The sequence below is a fragment of the Octopus bimaculoides genome, chromosome 29 (assembly GCF_046866305.1).
Source record: "Octopus bimaculoides isolate indiv1 chromosome 29, ASM4686630v1, whole genome shotgun sequence".
NCBI classification, from domain to species: Eukaryota; Metazoa; Mollusca; class Cephalopoda; order Octopoda; family Octopodidae; genus Octopus; species Octopus bimaculoides.
Window position 1 is genome coordinate 3,920,540 of NC_142956.1, and position 19,277 is coordinate 3,939,816.

Below are 19,277 nucleotides of genomic sequence, written 5' to 3' on the forward strand. Positions count from 1 at the left end.
AATAACAGTAACAACAACAACATCGAAAAATACCTTAGGAATGAGAAGCCAGGTTCGAAACTCTCCCAAGACACCTAATGAAGGCTGGAGGCTATATCAGCTGAAACGTTGTGTTAGCAACAAACAAGATGAGGACAAATATCCGTCAAATGTAAATAATGTTCTTCGCTAATGTCGATGTATTCCATCGTAACTGCCTCATTGGCTATAGGTGAGGTAGCAAAGAAATCCGCTGGTTCATTCACTTGTCTGTGTTCCAACGGGGTGGTAAAGACACTTTTGAACTGGTCATTCAGTACCTCACTGATCCTGGTTGGACTATCTGTGAGGGAGCCATCCTTTCGGAAGAGGGGCCCTATCTTGCAGCGTACTGAGGCTGTTTCTTTCGCATGAAAGAAAGCCTTTGGGTTTGACTTAATGTTTTTTTTTATAACCCAGGCTTCTTTGTCCACTCTCTCCCTCACATAGGATTGTTGTAGGTTTTTTTCAATCTCCATTAATGTTGTTTTTAGGCGGGACCTTTCGCTACTTTTGGAATGGTGGTTGAGGCGATTTGCAACCTCTGTCCATTGTCTCATGAAGATCTTCCTCTCCGTTTGAATCTTGTTACTTTTTGTGTTAGCCTTGTGCTCTGGGACATATTTCTGGCATATGGCTTGCATAACAGACATGAAATATTCCAGTTTCATGCCAATGTCTGGTGTGGAGAGACATTTCGGCCAGTCCTGTCTGAGGATCTCTTTTTGGATCGATTTCCAGTCTGCTTTGTGGAAGTTCAGATTGGAGAGATTTCGGTTGCTTTTCGTGGTCAGCTGTAAGTTTCCTTTTCTAGATTTTGGATGAAGGCTAATATAAAAATATTGGCTGAGAGAAATAGAAACTGTATATTTACTGACAATTGTGTCTACAAGGAGGTTCTACTTGAAAGCAAAATATGCAAGCCATATGCCAGAAATATCTCGACAGTGGAGATTGTGTACCTGAATGATTTCAACCGCACAAAGTAAAAATATAATACTGTTAGGTAAATATCACATATTATAGAGGACACTGGCTTAAGGTTTTTGGATTCATGACTTATAACAAGAACTTCTTTCATTAGGTCAAGGCCACAATTTAGAAGAATCTAATACAGGAGAGGCCCTAGGGTAAACAAAGCAATGAGAAGAGTTTTAGTTTGTAGGTAATAAGACAAGGGTCACCAAAAGCTTATCTTTGTTTCCACAGTTAATCTCGAACAATGAGGGAGTCAAACCAATAAAGGGGTCTACATGTGGTAGACAGATCTGCTAGAATTAGTAACCAAATCCTATTCCATTCACAACCTGTCACCTTAAACAATGTGGTCCTATGTTCTCTATACTTAGGAAAAAGACAGGATGGTCCTGGATGGAAGGCATTTGATAATAGGTCTGTGGTGAAGACAGATGTGGGACTAGGCAACAGCAACAATTTACACAGAAATTCAATTGAAGTCTGATTTTAAACAGTCAAGAGCAGTAAAACATTCACTTTCTTGAAGAGCTTCTTTCAATATTTGAGGTGTACGTTCCGCTGCACTAGAACTTCTATACCATTTCAGCAGCATCTGGAAGCTTTGTTCCATAATGCTAAAAGGATGGTCATACTTGATGATGTCCAGGTCATCTTGTTTAATTCCTAATTCCCTTCCTGCAAAAGAAATAAGAAATAATTGCAACAGCATTAACGATAATATAAAACCCGTGTACTGTAGGCTGTATAAATTAAGTCAAAGAAATTATGTGAATAGAAATGGGAGAAATACTTAAGAAACAGGGAAATTAGAAGACATTGTTATCTATTTCTAAAGATGTTGGTAAAAATATCAAACAAGTTGAAATAAAGGCTGGAGATGGAGACGAAATTTTAAAAAAATTAATTGAAAATTACACATCAGAAAATGTCTGGTGAACAACTGGCAGGAGAAGCGTTTGTGTGGGTAGCAGTGTATGGGAGCCTAAAGAATCAACAAGACCGCCAATAGCCAGATAATTTTATCCATCCATCCATTTTCTCTGCCCTCTATTCATAGGAGAGTTTTAGGGGTAGAGTATTCAGGCACCTCCTTCATACAATCCTATCAGAAGCAACCTTCATTAGAATTTCTGAAAGGATTTCCAAACATGACCATTTGAAAACTATGGATATCATCCAACCATCTCGCCCTTGGTCTACCCCTTGGCTCAGCTTGAAGAATCCCTCTTGCGATTCCTTTCCTGTGACATTTTAATCACATGCCAGGAGTACTGGAGCTGTGAATTCTCAATGAAGAGAAGCAGTCGCTTGACCTGGAGAGACCCCAAATCTCCAGCCTACACACCTTGTTGGGCAACATTTCTCCAGAGACTCTTTGGAGGAATACAATTTCAGTCGTTTCATAACGACCCGTGATCAATGCCTGAAATAGTCATTTGTGATGTCTTTCTGCCTATGATTAATAAATATTTGAAAATTATCAACATTTAGAAATATCTCGACAGTGGAGATTGTGTACCTGAATGATTTCAACCGCACAAAGTAAAAATATAATACTGTTAGGTAAATATCACATATTATAGAGGACACTGGCTTAAGGTTTTTGGATTCATGACTTATAACAAGAACTTCTTTCATTAGGTCAAGGCCACAATTTAGAAGAATCTAATACAGGAGAGGCCCTAGGGTAAACAAAGCAATGAGAAGAGTTTTAGTTTGTAGGTAATAAGACAAGGGTCACCAAAATCTACACCATACACCTACAACACTTGGGTGCTGAAAGAATCACTGCATCCACAAGCAAGTTTTACAGGGAGGGCAGGTTAGGGCTAGGGTTAGGGAAGGACTTTGTAAGTAGCAGGAATAGTTCATAGTAGGAACAAGTAATAAAGACATAGTTGATAGTTTCTGTTACTTAAGAGACAGAATTAGAAGTGGAGGAGACTATTCTGAAAGCACAGTAGGTAGAAGGAAAACGAGATGAAAAATGTACAGGGAGCTGTTATGTCTACTGGCAACTAAGGGATTCTGTCTCCAAATGAAGGAGAGATTGCATGAGGTGTATTTATAAAGTGTAATGTTACATGGAATGCGGAGGATGCGTGGAAACTGCCAGGAAATGAGGTGAGCACACATCACTAGAAGTGAAATGTTAATGTGTTGAAAACTTGGAGCCAAAAAACTGGGTCTCAGAAGAATCTGTGATAGTTCACAAGAAAAACAAATAATAGCATAGATATAGAAGGGATATGGAAGATGAAATTTGGATAAAGAAATGCCTGAAATTCAAGTCAAAGGAAACAAGCGATCAACCCTGACAAAGGACCACAACAACTCTTGGAGAAGTCGTCTGACCATTACAAACTTAGTAAAATGTATGTAAGATGATGATGATAATGGACTGATGTTAGTGGATTGATTTAGCCCAGTATATGACTGGTACATTTTGTATGACTCCCAGAGATATAGCAAGCTAGCAACTTCGTAGATGATGTCCGTCTTAATTTAGATAAATCATTTCTGAGTGCAAACTTCCATGCTACATGGCAGTGAAACATGGGCCATGACTGCTGAGGACATGTGTAGGCTTGACAGAAATGAAGCTAGAATGATCCGCTGGATGTGTAATGTTAGTGTGCATACATGACACAGTGTAAGTGTCTGAGAGAAAAGTTGGACATAAGAAGCATCAAATGTGGTGTGCAAGAGAGACGACTGCACTGGTATGGTCATGTGTTACGTATGGATGAGGAACATTGTGTGAGGAAGTGCCACTTCCTAACTGTAGAAGGAATCTGTGGAAGAGGTATACCCAGGAAGACATGGGATGAGGTGGTGAAGCATTGTCTTTGAACATTGGGCCTCACAGAGGCAATGACAGGAGACCGAGACCTTTGGAAATATGCTGTGATTCAGAAGACCTGGCAACTAAATTTAGATCGCAGTCATGGCCGATGCTAGTGTGGCATGTCTGGCCCATTTAAGAGCACCCTTTATGCATCAGGCGACATGATATGCTTGAGAAGACCTGTTGAGTCCAGTAAAACCAAAATCAAAGCAGTGGCCAGTGCCCCCCAGACTGGCCCGTTCTGTTGGCACATAAAAGGCATCGTCCAAATGTGGTTGATGCCAGTGTCATATCCCTAGCTCCCTGTTCCGGTGGCACGTAACAAGCACCATCTGAACATGATCGATACTAGGTCTGCCTGACTGGCTCCTGTACTGGTGGCACGTAAAAAACACTATCCAAACGTGATCGATGCCAGGATCATCTGACTGACCTCCGTGCCGGTGGCACATAAAAATCACCCACTACACTCTCGGAGTGGTTGGCATTAGGAAGGGCATCTAGCTGTAGAAACACTGCCAGATCTGATTGGAGCCTGGTGCAGCTGCAGGCTCTCCAGACCTCAGTCAAACCATCCAACCCATGCCAGCATGGAAAACAGACTTCAAATGATGATGATTATGATGATTTCTATCAGCTGACTCAGGGATCAAAGGTTCAAATCTAGTCCCCAGCACAGCTCAATAAACCTGGTAAAGACATTTCTCTATGCTGTAGTTTGTCTAGATGTATATAAGTACCATAGGGAGGTAGAAGACATTGCTGTCAATAACAGGAGCATTGTATAAATGATATTTTATGTTGTTAAACTGTCAGACAAGGGGAAATGGGATATTGTGATGTTCATGCCTTTTCCATGTGACATTTGTAATGTAAAGGAGAGTGAAATGATTTCAATTGGGAAACAAAATCAAGCTGAGTTTGAATCTTCTGTTGAGATTTTGTTTTTTGTAATATAAGAGAGTGTTTCATGAACTTACAATGCTGAGTTCAATCCAGCCATGAACACAATCAACAATGGGGCCTGTCTTCTTTAGTGACAGGAAATATATGTTGCCCTGAGACTAAAGAATTACAATAAACACAGACTGGCCAGGGGAGAGATGACATGTCCCACACAATGCACACTCTCATGTTAGAAAGGTTGCATTTGATAATGTGGTCCTCTTCAACCAAGACAAAGCATTATGGCACATCTGGAACCGTTTCCTCTTAACTCTGACAGATTAAGGCAGATATCTGCCCAAACAAACAACAAAAACCTAACAGTAAACTTACTAAAAGTGTAAACAAACAAAAGCATTGTCATTAATTCACCTGTTTACTCTTAAACGACAATATTTTTGAGTCCCCTTTTACAAACGACAATATTAACTCTACTCTGTCTCTTCATTTATACATTTTACGAAATTTCATTGATATCTTTACTTTATAGCTAAACTTTTAATTGGAAATTAGGAATGGAACCTGTTCTCAGTCATTCAAACAAACAAAAGTTTAGCTTAAAGCAAAATTTATAGAAATTAACTGGGTATTTTATACTCACCAAGTTCCTGCCATTTACCCGCCAACTTTCTGGACACCTTATGGAGATGCTTCTCCTCTAGCATTACAGAATCTGAAATATTTCCAAATTTTACACTTCATAGCATAATTTCCCTATCTCTGTTAATGGTTTATATTTTATTATTGTAAGATATTCCTATTATCAATGGACAACTGCTGACCATTATAGGTTTGGTCAACAATTTTATACTTTCTACAGTGGTCCTATTTAATGGCTCAATATTTAGGTCCACAACAAAATAAACTGACCTTCCTAAGCCTCCTTTTTCTATTAAGACATCCCACTCAATCTAACAATGTTGCAATCATCTCATTTAATTATCACATGTTAACACCTTTTATCTTTTTTCTCTCTTATATCTGTGCTAAACCTATGACATGGCGTGGTGCCCTCACCACTAGACTTCACTAATCAACATTCCCCTCATTCTTTTGCTTAATTCCGATGTCAACCAAGTTGGTCATCAACAAACTTGACACAAACTCATGTCACACCACTTGGAGTAGGATCAACACACACCTGTTATCTTTGTCAAACGCTGCTGCTTTTAATCTTTGATTTTAATTATGTAACTCACAGTTCACCAGAATTTCATCCTGATTCAGGAAATATTTAAAGACACCTTAATGAAATAGTTTTCTTTCCTGATGAGCAATGATTAGTTCTACACAGGTGAAACAGAAAGTGATAACAGGTATCCTAAAACTCTGTATACTTACACAAAACATCTTTAATGACACACAAATGTTTATACACAGATTAATGCAAAGGAAAAATATCTGAAATGGTACATAAGAAGTGATATTCAAGAATATATAATCAAGATGGTGATATAGATAACAATGAGATGAGAGAAAGGTGAATATATTTCTTTAAGGGGAGAGAATTGCTTCAGGGTTTATATTTATCTTTTGTATTTTTTTCCTTATCGCGAGAGCCCTTTTTCCTGTGTTTTATGTTTCCATATTTCCATAAATCCCATTATGGAGAGAGAGAGAGAAAGAGAAAGAGAGAAAACAATTCTCTCAGCAGCAGACCAAAGCCTCCTACTTGGATAAAGACATCGTTTCGTGGATGTCATGGTAGATTTACTAACAGTGAAAAAACAAAAGACAGGGTGTTCACACTTGTAGCAGTTTTCAACTTAACCATCTTGTTCAACAAGAACACCAACAACAATGATCAGTAAACTTATTGAAAATGTACAACAAACAAACACCGACATTAACTCACCTGTTTACCATTAAACAGCAAAATGTTTTAGTTCCTTCATTCAAAAGACAATTAACTCGAATGTGTTTCCTAATTGAGCCATTTTAGCAACAGCGCCAACACTGCTGGACATTTTGTTAAATTTTGGTAATATCAATATTTTTAATAAACTTCATGTTGTTACACTACTGGGAACTACAGAGGCTGCTACTTGTAGATAGATAGACAAATAGATAGAGAGAGAGGGGGGAGGGAGAAAGAGAGAAGGAAAGTGAGGGAGACAACAATGAGATGAAAGAAAAGTGAATATATCTCCTTAAGGGGAGACAACCGCTTCAGGATTTATATTTCATCTTTTGTATTTTTTCCTTATCATGAGAGTCCTTTTTCCTGTGTCTCAGGTTTTCATATTTCGATAAAACCCCTTTACTGGATATTCTTGCATTTGTAGGTAGAGAATAGAATTACTTTATAGGTAACCATTCGAATGAAATGTAGCAATGGAACCTCTTCTCAGTCATTCACACAAACAATATAACTCAGGTGAGAGTAAAATTTATAGAAATCAATTACAGTTATTTTGTACTCACCAACAGATTCTGCAACCGTCTGGACTGCTTTCTCTTCAGACTTGGGACACTCTGAAATAAGAATTGGAAATTAGTAATGGAACCTCTTCTCAGTCATTCACACAAACAATATAACTCAGGTGAAGGTAAAATTTATAGAAATCAATTACAGTTATTTTGTACTCACCAACAGATTCTGCAACCGTCTGGACTGCTTTCTCTTCAGACTTGGGACACTCTGAAATAAGAATTGGAAATTAGTAATGGAACCTCTTCTCAGTCATTCACACAAACAATATAACTCAGGTGAAGGTAAAATTTATAGAAATCAATTACAGTTATTTTATACTCACCAACAGATTCTGCAACCGTCTGAACTGCTTTCTCTTCAGACTTGGGACACTCTGAAATAAGCATTTCAAAGGTTTATATTTCATATAAAAATTTCTTTGTCTCTGTTAATAATCTATATTCCATTATTGTGAGGCAATCATATCATCAATGGTCAATTGGTGACCACTATGCTTTCGGTCAACACTTTCTAAGCTGTTACTATGTAACAGCTCAATATTTAGAACCACAACAAAATAGGCTAACCTTTCTAAATCTCATCTTTTTCTTAAGACATCATATAATAAGCAGCCTTGTTTGTTTTTTCAGGTGAGCAACAATTAATTCTACACAGGTGAAGCAGAAAGTGATAACAGGTATCCTGAACAAAACTACATTTGTATAAAATCTCCTTCAGTTAAAACTGTTTATCTACAGATTATTGCAAAGGAGTTATATCTGAAATGATACACTAGAATTCATTCTCAAGAATATATAAGCAAGGCGGGGATATAAACCAAACTGTATTTTTCTAGTAGTTTTGATTTATCAATTGCTTATTGCCCCTCTTCAGTTTGTGCCATGATTTTACTGCCTCAACACTTTTCAGTCAACAATGGAGTGTCCCGTGGTCTTTAACTGTTGGCATCGGTTCTCCTGCTATTTTGAACTTCACTTGTTTCCACGGATATTTCACAAATGACAGACTGCATTACTTAATTGCTTGGAACTCCATTCTTGACCAAGTACTTAGTCTCCATCGAGTCTATTTGCATATCCTTTTAGTCTCTTGTTAGCATTGTTATGTCATCCATGAATACCTTCTTAGTTGATTTCACTTGAACCATTTCTTCTGATCAATCTGCTGATCTAAGAAACATAACAAACAAAAACCAAATGATTGAAATTATGCAACCAACAACTATTCCAATTTCAAGACAATGCCAGTCTCTTGTGAAATTTTCTGCCATGAGCCACATTTTGAAATCCTTAAATCAGATCCTTGTATATAAACCAAGTCCATTGCTCCCATCAACAACTGGAGCTCCCTACTGAGTGGTACAGGACCCTAAGCATTAGTCAGATCAAGCCATTCAACATTCAGATTCCTTTTATTCATCTTTCTGCCTTGTATGCATCCCAGACTGAAAATGCACGTTCCATATAACCACGAGGTTTAGGGATGCCAGCCTTCTGGACAGACATATAACTGATCTCTTAGCAAGTAAACCCATGTAAATCTTGCTTTATATATTCAAGGTTGAAACTGGTCTGAACTAGTCAATCAGTTCTGAATCAGCTTACTTTGGTAAGTAACCTCTTTCTGCCTTGTGCCAGCCATCAACCAGTCCACCTTTATGCCTTGACTCTCAAAGTAGGAGGTGTTGCTTATAACATAATTGTGTACAATACTTGTCCACTTTGTACATTGGTGCTCTTTGATCTTGCCTTCTTCACTTAGCTTTATACCTGTTTCTTGCTGGAATCACCAAGCTGAAATATTTGATTTTGGAAATCAGATGAAAGATGACGATGATATTTATTGCAGTGTATCTTGCAGCCAGTATCAATCACAAAGAGAGAGAGAGAGAGAGAGAAACAACGTTTGTTTCAGCAGCAGAGCAAAACGTCTTCTACTTGGATAAGGACAATGTTTAGTGAATGTAATGAGAGATTTACTATCAGTGAAAAAGATATGGTGTTCACACTTGGAATGCATTTCATTATAAATCTGCCAAATTATGAGGGAGATCTTCCGAAACAACAACAACAACCGCTCAGTAAAGTTAGTAAACATGTAAAACAAACAACAATGTTGTCCTTAACTCAACTGTTTACACCTAAACAACACATTTTAGTTCTCTGTTCCAAAAGACAATATTAAATCTATTGTATCTTCTAAGTAATCCATTCTACCAACCATGTTAACCTTGATTTTATGGAATTTCTCTAATATCTTTAATAGAATCAATTTACAATTGGAAATTAGGAATGGAACCTGTTTTCGGTCCTTCTGATAAACTAAAAAAGCTCAGGTGAAGGTAAAATTTGTAGAAATCAATTCGGCAGTTATTTTATACTTACCAACTTCCTGTGATGTCCTCTGGGTTTCCTGTTCAAACTTTACAGTCTCTGAAATGAATATTTCCAAGTTTTACATTTTATAGTAAAATTTCCTTATTTTTATGAATTATTTTTATCTTAATATTGTGAGACATTCTGCCCATCAGTGGTCAACTGGTGACCACAATTCTTTTGGCCAAAACTTTCTAAGGTGTCTCAATCTAATAGCTCAATGTTTAGAGCCACAACAAAATAGACTAACCTTCCTAAATCTTTTCTCCCTATTTATGTCTCCTACATAATCTAACAATTCCTGCACCCAAGCAAAACAATATATTTACATATAGGGTAACAAGGTGTAAAATGTTAGGTGAGGGTACAAGATGATGCTATGACAAAGTTAGTTCAAATTTCAGACATACAACTGTAATAGTGTTTCTGAATGACAGCAGATTAATTATCATGTTAATAGATTATATAGAAAGTACAATAGCACATTGCCTGACACTGCAATACTAGATATCTATATAGCTTCTAATCAACCTAATTAATAAAACGTGTGACCTTCATTACAATGAATATAATTGCGTTTCAGCACAGTTGATATTACTGTAGTTCCATGAAAGAAAAATGTTACCAGATCCAATGCCAAATACTAATAATAAATCCTTTACTCTCGTCAGATCCGAAGTGCTATCAAAAGGTTTCCAGAAATGTTATGTTCAATAAAAAATTATTTATTTATTCAAATATTAACATCATTTCCTTTAAAATGGTCACTTTTCGTAGCAATACACCAATCCCAGCATTCATGCCACTTTTGGAATGTGTCCTGAAAGCCGTTTTCTGTGAAGCGAGGCAAGAATCTTTTGCGATTTGCTAGCTCGCATTGTGCATGCAACCATATGCTGCCATCTGTCGGCACGCTATACAACTAGTCCGTGAACTTTCTGATAATATCTTGGAGCAATGATCAGGCTTCGTGTTCTAATTAAAACTAATCAACTCAAAAGTAAAATCAAAAGGTGAAAGAATCAGAAAACAATGCTTCTTTTAGCATTAATCTCATCTAAAAAACTAACAAGTGTGAGCATAAAATGTCGAAAAGGATGGCCAACATTATAACAAGTGTTAATCATATATAGTTACGAACAAGGAGTTGCATGTTCAAATCTCACTGGAACACATATTTTATTCCTATCTGTATATTTTATGTTAATACCAATACTTTGTTTAAATGTAAACATGTTCAGAGTTCAATACTCAATTTAACAAAAGTAATTTGAATATCAATATCTTTAAACAGATTTAATATTATATTGCTTTTAGTTTATATCTAAAATATATATTCTAACCAGAGACATTCTGGGTATATATCCCCACAGGAAACAACATGTCTACACAGGTGGAAAAGGAAAATAATAACAGGTGTCCTCAAACCCTCTACACTTTCATAAAAAACTCATTAACTACATATAACTGTTCATCCATATAATTTGTAGTGCAAATATCTGAAAAGGCACAAAAGAACTGCTTCTCAAGAATCTAGGATATCTCTCACAACCTTCTTCTAGACATCAATCAAAGTTTCCTCACCCGTTTAATGACCCCTATATGAATCTGCTACATTGCAATGGGGTGAAAACCCAGTTACAAACAAATTTGAGGACACAATTTACACCTCTGTACAAGGGTTTGACTGACACAAACTGTCTTTCTGATGTTGTAATTAATACAAAAACAACATTACAAGGAATATGTGTAACACTACTCACTCCCCCACTCCACCACAACTACTCTATCACATTAGTCACTAATTATAATTGAGATCAACTAATTGAAAATGCCTCTACAATGTTTTATAAATTACATCTAATTAGTGTTGGTGAAAATGGCTGGGTCAATTTTCAGCCATTCATTTTGTGACACTAATGTTATTTCCTATTTTTTCATTGAATATCTTATTGATAACTTACCAGTCGTTAATATTTGTTAAAAATGTCTCCAAAGAAATAGATTCCTGGAGCTCAAAGGTCTCAAATCATTGCATTATCAAGTGAAGGATTCTCTCAAGTTGAAATTGCAAGAAAATTGAAATGCTCAAGAAAAGATTTCCATCAAAAGGTACAATGAGAGAAATTCTTTCATAAATTGTAAAGGACGAGGTTGCAAAACGTGTACAGCCACAAGGGAAGACAGGTTGCTGAAGAGGACATCACTGGTGGATAGGAAAAACACCTCTTTTGACGTAGCTGCTGAGTTTTGGGTGGCAACAAACAAAGATATATCAATTCACACAATGAGAAGAAGAAGAAGGTTATTAGAAGCTGGATTCAAAGGATGTAAGGCCTAAAAAGATGCTGTTACTGTCAGAGGGGAACATGAACAAGCAGTTGTGTTGGGCAAAAGAGCATGAAGATTGGACTACTGATGATGGGGCTAAAGTTGTTTGGTCTGATCAAAGTAACTTTGATATATGTTCTCCACATTCATTTCCACCATTTTACTAGGCATAATCGAAATTCTTACACTTTTACCAATTTTGTATTGGATACCAAAAATGATCAGTAATTTTTTTGATTATCTTCAGGTCTTTGGAAACCCAGGAGCTGTTTATGTCCACCATAGAGTAGGGGAGGTTTATCATCCTGGATGTGTGGTCCCAACAGTCAAATCTGGATTGGGAAATGTAATTGCTTGGGTTTGCATGTTTTCTTAAGGGCCTGGAATGTTGTTCACTTGTAAGGGCAGAATGAATGCCAACACTTACACCAACATGTTAGATCAAATTTATCAACCTTCTTTAGCGAAAATCTTCAATGATAACACCCCAGATGGCATAATCATTCAACAAAATATTTCTGCATGCCACACATCCAGAGACTCAATGGGTTGGTGAGGAGAAAGGGATGAGGGTGATGAAATGGCCTCCTTAGTTTCCAGACCTCAATCCTATTGAACATGTGGTGACCCTTAGGTAGAAGAGTGAGGGTGCAAAAATGTTCTTCAAAAAGCGAATTAGAAACCAAAATTCATGGAGAGTGGCAGAAAACTGACCCAGCCACTTGTGCCAACTTAGTCTCAAGTATGCAAAAATGCATAAAAGCAGTTATAAAAGCAAAAGGAGGACACATCAAATACTAATTAATGATGGGATCAACTCTAGAATGTTTATTAGACTGGTTTCAATTATTAAGTAAATGAGTTTCAATCATATTCTCTATTTTATTATACCTGCTCTATAATTTTGGCCAAGGTTGTATATATTTATCAACAAGGATTTGTGTGTTTGAGTCACACTGGGAACTCCTGTTTTATTTCTATCTCTGTATCGTATGCTAGCACCAATACTTTGTTTAAATGTAAACACATGTTCACAGTTCAATACTGATTTAGTATTGAATGAAAGTAAGTTATTGTTCAATATTCTTATACTGAGAGATTCTGTGTATATACCCACAACAAAATATGACAACTCCTATCAAACATTAGACTACTGTAATTGTTTGATATCTTCACAGTATGATAAATCATGATGAATTTGTGAAGTTCAACGTTGTAAAATAGGTTGAAACTATCCCTGACATCATTTCCCAATTCCAACATTCTTTTCAGATACCCAGGATGATTGATTTTAACCGTCAAACTCTATAAAGTTGGTCCTTAAACTCTCAGTTGAGATTTTATCCTTGAATCTCCTACTTTACCAAAGCTGACTCTGATGTTCTTGGAAGTAACATTGTCTTTAATTATCAGCTCTCCATGATACTGATAAATCATTAATCACCTCTAATCACTCACAATTGAAAGTAAAAGGTTTACAAATAGAACATTGGAGATTTAGTGATATTTCAGTTTAATTACCATTTATCTTACATTATCATTCATTAGTCATATGTTGCAAAGCACAATCCTTTTGAAGTGTGATCACTCTTCTAATTAGATAAAGACAATGTTTAGTGGATGTAGTGATAGATATACTATCACAAAGAAAAGACCCCATTTATACCAGATAATGGCAGATCTGGGTCTCCACCACAATATGAAGTGTGTTATTCCATACCAGAAAGTTAATGAGACAACAGACAGATCATTAAAGAATGTTCTTACCAAATCCACTTTTGCTGAGTATGTGTTGTCGACATATGGGGCATTGCTTAAATGTCATTTGAGAACAGCAATCCTGACAAATAACAGTATGTTGACATGGCTGGAGTGTGACAGTAGCCTTTTTCTCTTGACACCACCGACACCTGTGGAACAAAATATTAACACATCCCATCAATGACATTCAGTTATAATAAAATATTTCATTATGGACATGTTTAGAGTACAGAATATTAAGGGGCACTACAGTGACCAGCAAGAGTACATCGTAAATTCTTCTGTAAACAATTACATACAAGCAGGTTTGTGTGTATACAAGTGTCACATTAACATAGACATACAAGGCTGGGCTGAAAGTATCATAGGCTGACTAAGAAGGAGTTATCATACAGTAATTAAACTTGGAATGCATTAAATTCAACCTTTACTGATGCTAACTCCATTTTTGCTTTCCAGATAAACCCACATTGGAATCAGAATTGAGGACTTGTAAAAGTGGTGCTAGAGACATTTTGTGAAAATGGATAAAATTTGGCACCGTGGTGTTATCAGATATCTGCAGAAAAAGGGGTTAGCCCCCAAGGACATTCATGCTGACACAGTTGCTACATTAGATGATGCTCCAGTTTTACCAACTGTGCAAATGTGGGGAGCTGAATTCAAGAAAGGTAGGGAAAGTCTTGAAGATGACCCAAGGTTTGGACGTCCTGCCACAGCCACCACCCAAGAAAACGTTGACCATGTTCACCACCCAGAGTAATGGGTGGCAGACATTTAAATGTTAATCAGATAACGAATGCTGTAGGTATCTCCCGTGAATGAGTTGAGAACATTCTGCATAACGAACCTGGCATGTCGAAGGTTTCAGCTCAGTGGGTGCCACAACTTTTGATGCCTGATCAAAAGCACACCAAGCTGGTCATGTCGCAGGCAAACTTGGCACTTTTTGAAGCAAATCCGGCCGGTTTTCTTGAATGTTTTCCTCATCCAAGATGAATGCTGGGTTCACCACTTTGATTCAGAGACCAAACAGCAGTCCATCCAGTAGAAACACCCATCTTCTACCTCCACCAAAGAAGGCCAAGATGGTGTCATCGGCAGGGAAGATGATGGCCTCCATCTTCTAGGATGCAAGCAACATTGTGTTCATTGACCCCCTTCAGAAAGGCCATACTACCAATGGTGAATATTATATGCCAACTTGCTGAGGGAGCTACGAAAGGTAATGAAACAGCCTGGAAAACTGATGAAGGGGGGGTCCTGCTTCACGGGGACAATGCTCTTGCACACAAGTCTGTGGTTGCAATGGCTGCTGTGCATGACTGTGGCTTTGAACTGGTTGATCACCCTCCATGTTCTCCTGATTTGGCACCATCTGACCAATTTCTGTTCCCCAACATGAGAAAACACTTGGTTGGGAAGCAGTATCGGACCAATGATGAAGTCATATCTGCTGTTGAGGACTTTTTTGAGGGTCAGGATGAGAGCTTCTATACCACGGGAATCCAAGTGCTGCAATACTGATATAAGAAGTGTATGGACCCCAGGGGAGACTATGCCAAAAAATAAAACACATTTGGTCAAGTTCACTCATTGCATCGTAGTCAGCCTATGAACTTTTCAGCCCATCCTCATATATATGTATACATATATACACACATATATTAATAAATATATGTCTTGAATGTGATACATCACAAAAACTGGTTGACACAAAGAGAACTAAATATAGTCCCAAACCATACTTCACTTCTAGAATAGATTCCATTTCTTCTCAACAAATATCTCTTTGTACTCAAGTGTGTTTCTTTATGCAACCTTTGTTATATATATATATATATATATATATATATATATATATATATATATATATATATATATATATATACATATATTACTTTCTTCTATTTAATCTGATTAAGAAGTGCTCTGGACAGACAGGACACAATTGCTCTAACTCCATGTATGGGTGAACTAGGTAATAAAACAGGTCACAGTGCTAAAATAGAACAATGCCCTGAGAATTATGTACGATATGTATGTACAAAACCTGAGAACCCTTTTCAAAATTGATGAGTTGAATGCTGTAAATGCCATATTTCTATGCACCACTAACTTCACGATGATTTCAGGCCAATAAAAGGTACACTATAGTTATATGATTGAAGGATTGTGGGAAACGATCCAACTACTGGTTTGGTCCTTTCAGTGCCTGGCCCATCTGTCTTCTACCACCATTGCATTTCAACAAAATCTGGCTATCCACAGGGAAATTTTGGATATTTGATGTAATGGATATTAAAAGTAGACTTCCTTACATAATCATACACTGAAGGACCATATAAGAAAGCCATGCATACAAATCTGCCCCTAGTTATAAGCTAAATCAAGGGACATTGAGAAAGCCATTGAATCTGCCACACATGATGGAATTGTTATTGGTGAATCTGAAGAAATCATTGATCTACAAACATTTTTTGACAACTTTTCCACTTCAAATGTATTTCTCAAAAAACGCTGACTTGTTAGATAAGCTTTCTACTGAGGCATGTGCTTACTGTTTAGCTGCTGATAAGGAGAGGTGTGAAAAGCAAATATCTTCTCAAGCCCGTCTTGGTTTAACACCAAATATACACCTGAAGTTATGTATTGTAGCTTCTTTGAATTACAATCCTACACTTCATGGAAAAGCTCCAGGAAACTTATCAAGGACAATACATCCTCCTCTATGAATCGTGATAGGTTTCAATCTGGAAACAAATTATTGATTTTAAATACCAACAGTTTATGTAACAAGGTCCACCTTTTTGATTCTTACATTAAAAGTACCAATTCCAATCTTGTTAGTTAAACCTGGGCACATTCTTTACTCTGCAATGAAGTTTTGAGTATACCAAGCTACATTTTGTTACACAAAGACCACTCTGATTACCATAGGGGTGGGGGTTGTGTGATGGTCTATGGTCACTCAAGCTTTTCTGTAATTCCTTGTGGAGATTTAAACTGGTCACTACAAGAAGTATTCTTTTGCAACATATACACTTCTACTTGAATTTGTTTACCATCTGCAAAACTGCCATAAAAACTCACAGATTTTTGACATCTTCAAACCTGCATCTATGGAAGCAGTCACCCATATTTTCATACTGGTGATTTCGATTATCCAAATATTGATTGGGAAACCTTTCACTGGTCACAAAGTGCAAATGATTTCCTTCATTTTGTGCTGGATTCAAAGCGATCCCAATTAGTCACCTCTTCTATAAGGGGTAACAGCACTTTGGATCTGCTATTTACCACTTCTCCTGAAACTGTTATCAGCTTCACTACCAAGATACATTTAGCTAACTCTAACCATGCTCTAATCTTGCCAATCTATCTCTTACGGTCAGAAAGAAAAGTCACAACTGCCTACAAAGTGATTGCTTTTACAGGAACAAGGCTGACTGGAACTCCTATTGTACTCTGCCCTGACTGGCTTCAGGTTTACAATTCTAGAGATGTCAAGACTGACCTTCAGTACATCCTTAATTCAATGTGGGCCACATGTAAAGTATTAGTACCATATAAATGTGTTAGAAGCCCCATCAGTGCAATATGGAAGACACATTGATGAGGTGCTGAATGTGAATACAGATTATATAGAACAATGGATAAAAGAGGGTGCAACAGAGCATCCAACTATATCAAGCAGGTGACTAAAACAGGTAGTAATTAAAGTTGAACAATGCATAACAAAACACCTGGATAGAAAATTGTTCTGGAAATATGTAGATTCAAAAATAAAGGCCTCACTCTCCAGTTGTACCTCCTCATAATCTATTCTTGGTACCTTGTTGCTTCTTGTATATATTAATCTAAATAGATGCCACCTTGAAGCATATTATTCTATGCTATATATCTTTCTTTCAATCTGATCTGGACACAATGCAGCAATGGATTGCTTGATTGGCAACTCAAGTGGGTTGTAGATATGTACATTTGAACGTGGCCTTGGTATTAATGTCAACAATGACCTGTGATGGACAAACTACATTTCTAAAAACCTTCAAAAAGGTTGAAAGTGTCTTAGCATCATTTGGTAAGACCGTTGTTACTTTGTCAAGTTATCAATTTAAAGTTATTATATGTGGCTACGGTACATCCACACTTACAGCTTTCAGTTCCAGCCTGGAACCCCAATCTTGAAGCATGTTATTATATGCTATATACCTTTCCTTCAATCTGATCTACAACCAGGCAAATACTCTCTGTTAGTCGCCATATATTGAATGTATTATTTCTCTGGGTATCAGCACACTGAAGTTTGATGTCTAGCAGCTGACTTGGTGAAATACCACAAGATTATACACCATCTTGCCAACAACAACTTTGGTTATCTTCTTCCTGTATTTGACTAATCGCTGCATTCCATCCCCTCTTTTACCCTTTTCCAGTAAAGTGTAGTACACCTGCGCTCCGTATACCTTATATCATTATTATAACATTCCCATAAAAGAACATTTCTAGAAGGAAAGAAATCCTACTGATGCTTGTATATAGAACAGAAAGAACCATATTTATACAATCCAAAATTCAATCTCTACAAAGAATATCTAAATTTCAACAAAGGAAGTTCAAGATAATTCTCTCAGTGAATAATGTGTCTCCTTTCTTATCAGTCAATATAGACAGATGTATGGCAAGAAACTGCTACAACTAATAAACTGCTGAAACCTAAAATACTAGGAATGGTATTTGTGTTACTTAAATTAGTTATGTTTTCTGATAGTTTTGTTTGGAGAGGATATGTGGTTATGTTCCACCAAAAGCCACAGCATTGGGCCTCATGGAGGCAATAACCAAGTCCTTTGGCATTATGTTGTGTTTGAGAAGAAAACCCATCGAGCTGAGCAAAATCGCAGTCGTGGCAGATACCAGTGTCACACAAAATGGCACTTGTGCTGGTGGCACATAAACGCACCCTGGTGTTATGCATAGGACACCCGTGCTGGAGGCACGTAAAAGCACCCATTACACTCATGGGGTGGTTGGTGTTAAGAAGGTCATCCAACCATAGAAAACCATGCCAAATCAGACTGGAGTCTGGTGCAGCCTTCCAGCATGCCAGCCCAGTCGAATTGTCCAACCCATACCAGCATGGACAACGGACGTTAAATGATGATGATGATGATGATATACAAACTGTTAGTGTGTGTTTGTAGGTCATTTTCACATGAAAGCTTACATGATGACGACTGATTGAGTCAGAGAAGAGAGAGAGAAAATTGTTGGTAGACAGATGAATGCTTCTTACTTCTAAATAACAGTTTCAAAATGTGTTCACTCACTTTATTATTTAGGACTACATTTTCATGGAGGTCACAGAACTTTAAAATAGTTAGGGGTGGATGGTGAGGTATATCTGTCAACACAAGCAATCATGTGAATATAATCAAAATAGTGTTTTTTGTTTGATCCACTAACAACTGTATTTTCTGTTTATTGTTCTTATTATTGTTGTGTGGTCTTAAGGCTGCAAGGTGGCACAATCATTAGCACACGGGGCAAAATGCATACTGGCATTTTATCTGTCTTTACGTTC

At 37.1% G+C, this 19,277-nt stretch overlaps 1 protein-coding gene across 11 annotated transcripts in view; it reads right to left on the bottom strand.

Annotated features, from left to right (window-relative positions):
• Nucleotides 1-529: 529 nt before the first annotated feature.
• The window catches only part of LOC106874689 (uncharacterized), a 65,929-nt gene continuing 47,181 nt past the window's right edge, over nt 530-19,277 (bottom strand). Inside the window, exons 9-16 of one of the 11 annotated variants that reach the window (XR_016238957.1) lie at nt 13,697-13,839; nt 9,608-9,655; nt 7,529-7,596; nt 7,380-7,467; nt 7,214-7,264; nt 5,391-5,462; nt 1,114-1,671; nt 530-980 (exon numbers count right to left, since the gene is read on the bottom strand). Coding sequence is in view for 7 of the 11 variants with exons in the window: in XM_089345212.1 (XP_089201338.1) it covers nt 1,466-1,671; nt 5,391-5,462; nt 7,214-7,264; nt 7,380-7,430; nt 7,546-7,596; nt 9,608-9,655; nt 13,697-13,839 (622 nt within the window). In the remaining 4 variants the exon portion in view is untranslated. Of the gene's footprint in view, nt 1,672-5,390; nt 5,463-7,213; nt 7,265-7,379; nt 7,468-7,528; nt 7,597-9,607; nt 9,656-13,696; nt 13,840-19,277 lie in introns of all 11 variants that reach the window. The other 10 variants (XR_016238956.1, XR_016238959.1, XM_089345212.1 and 7 more) reach the window with 10 other exon arrangements.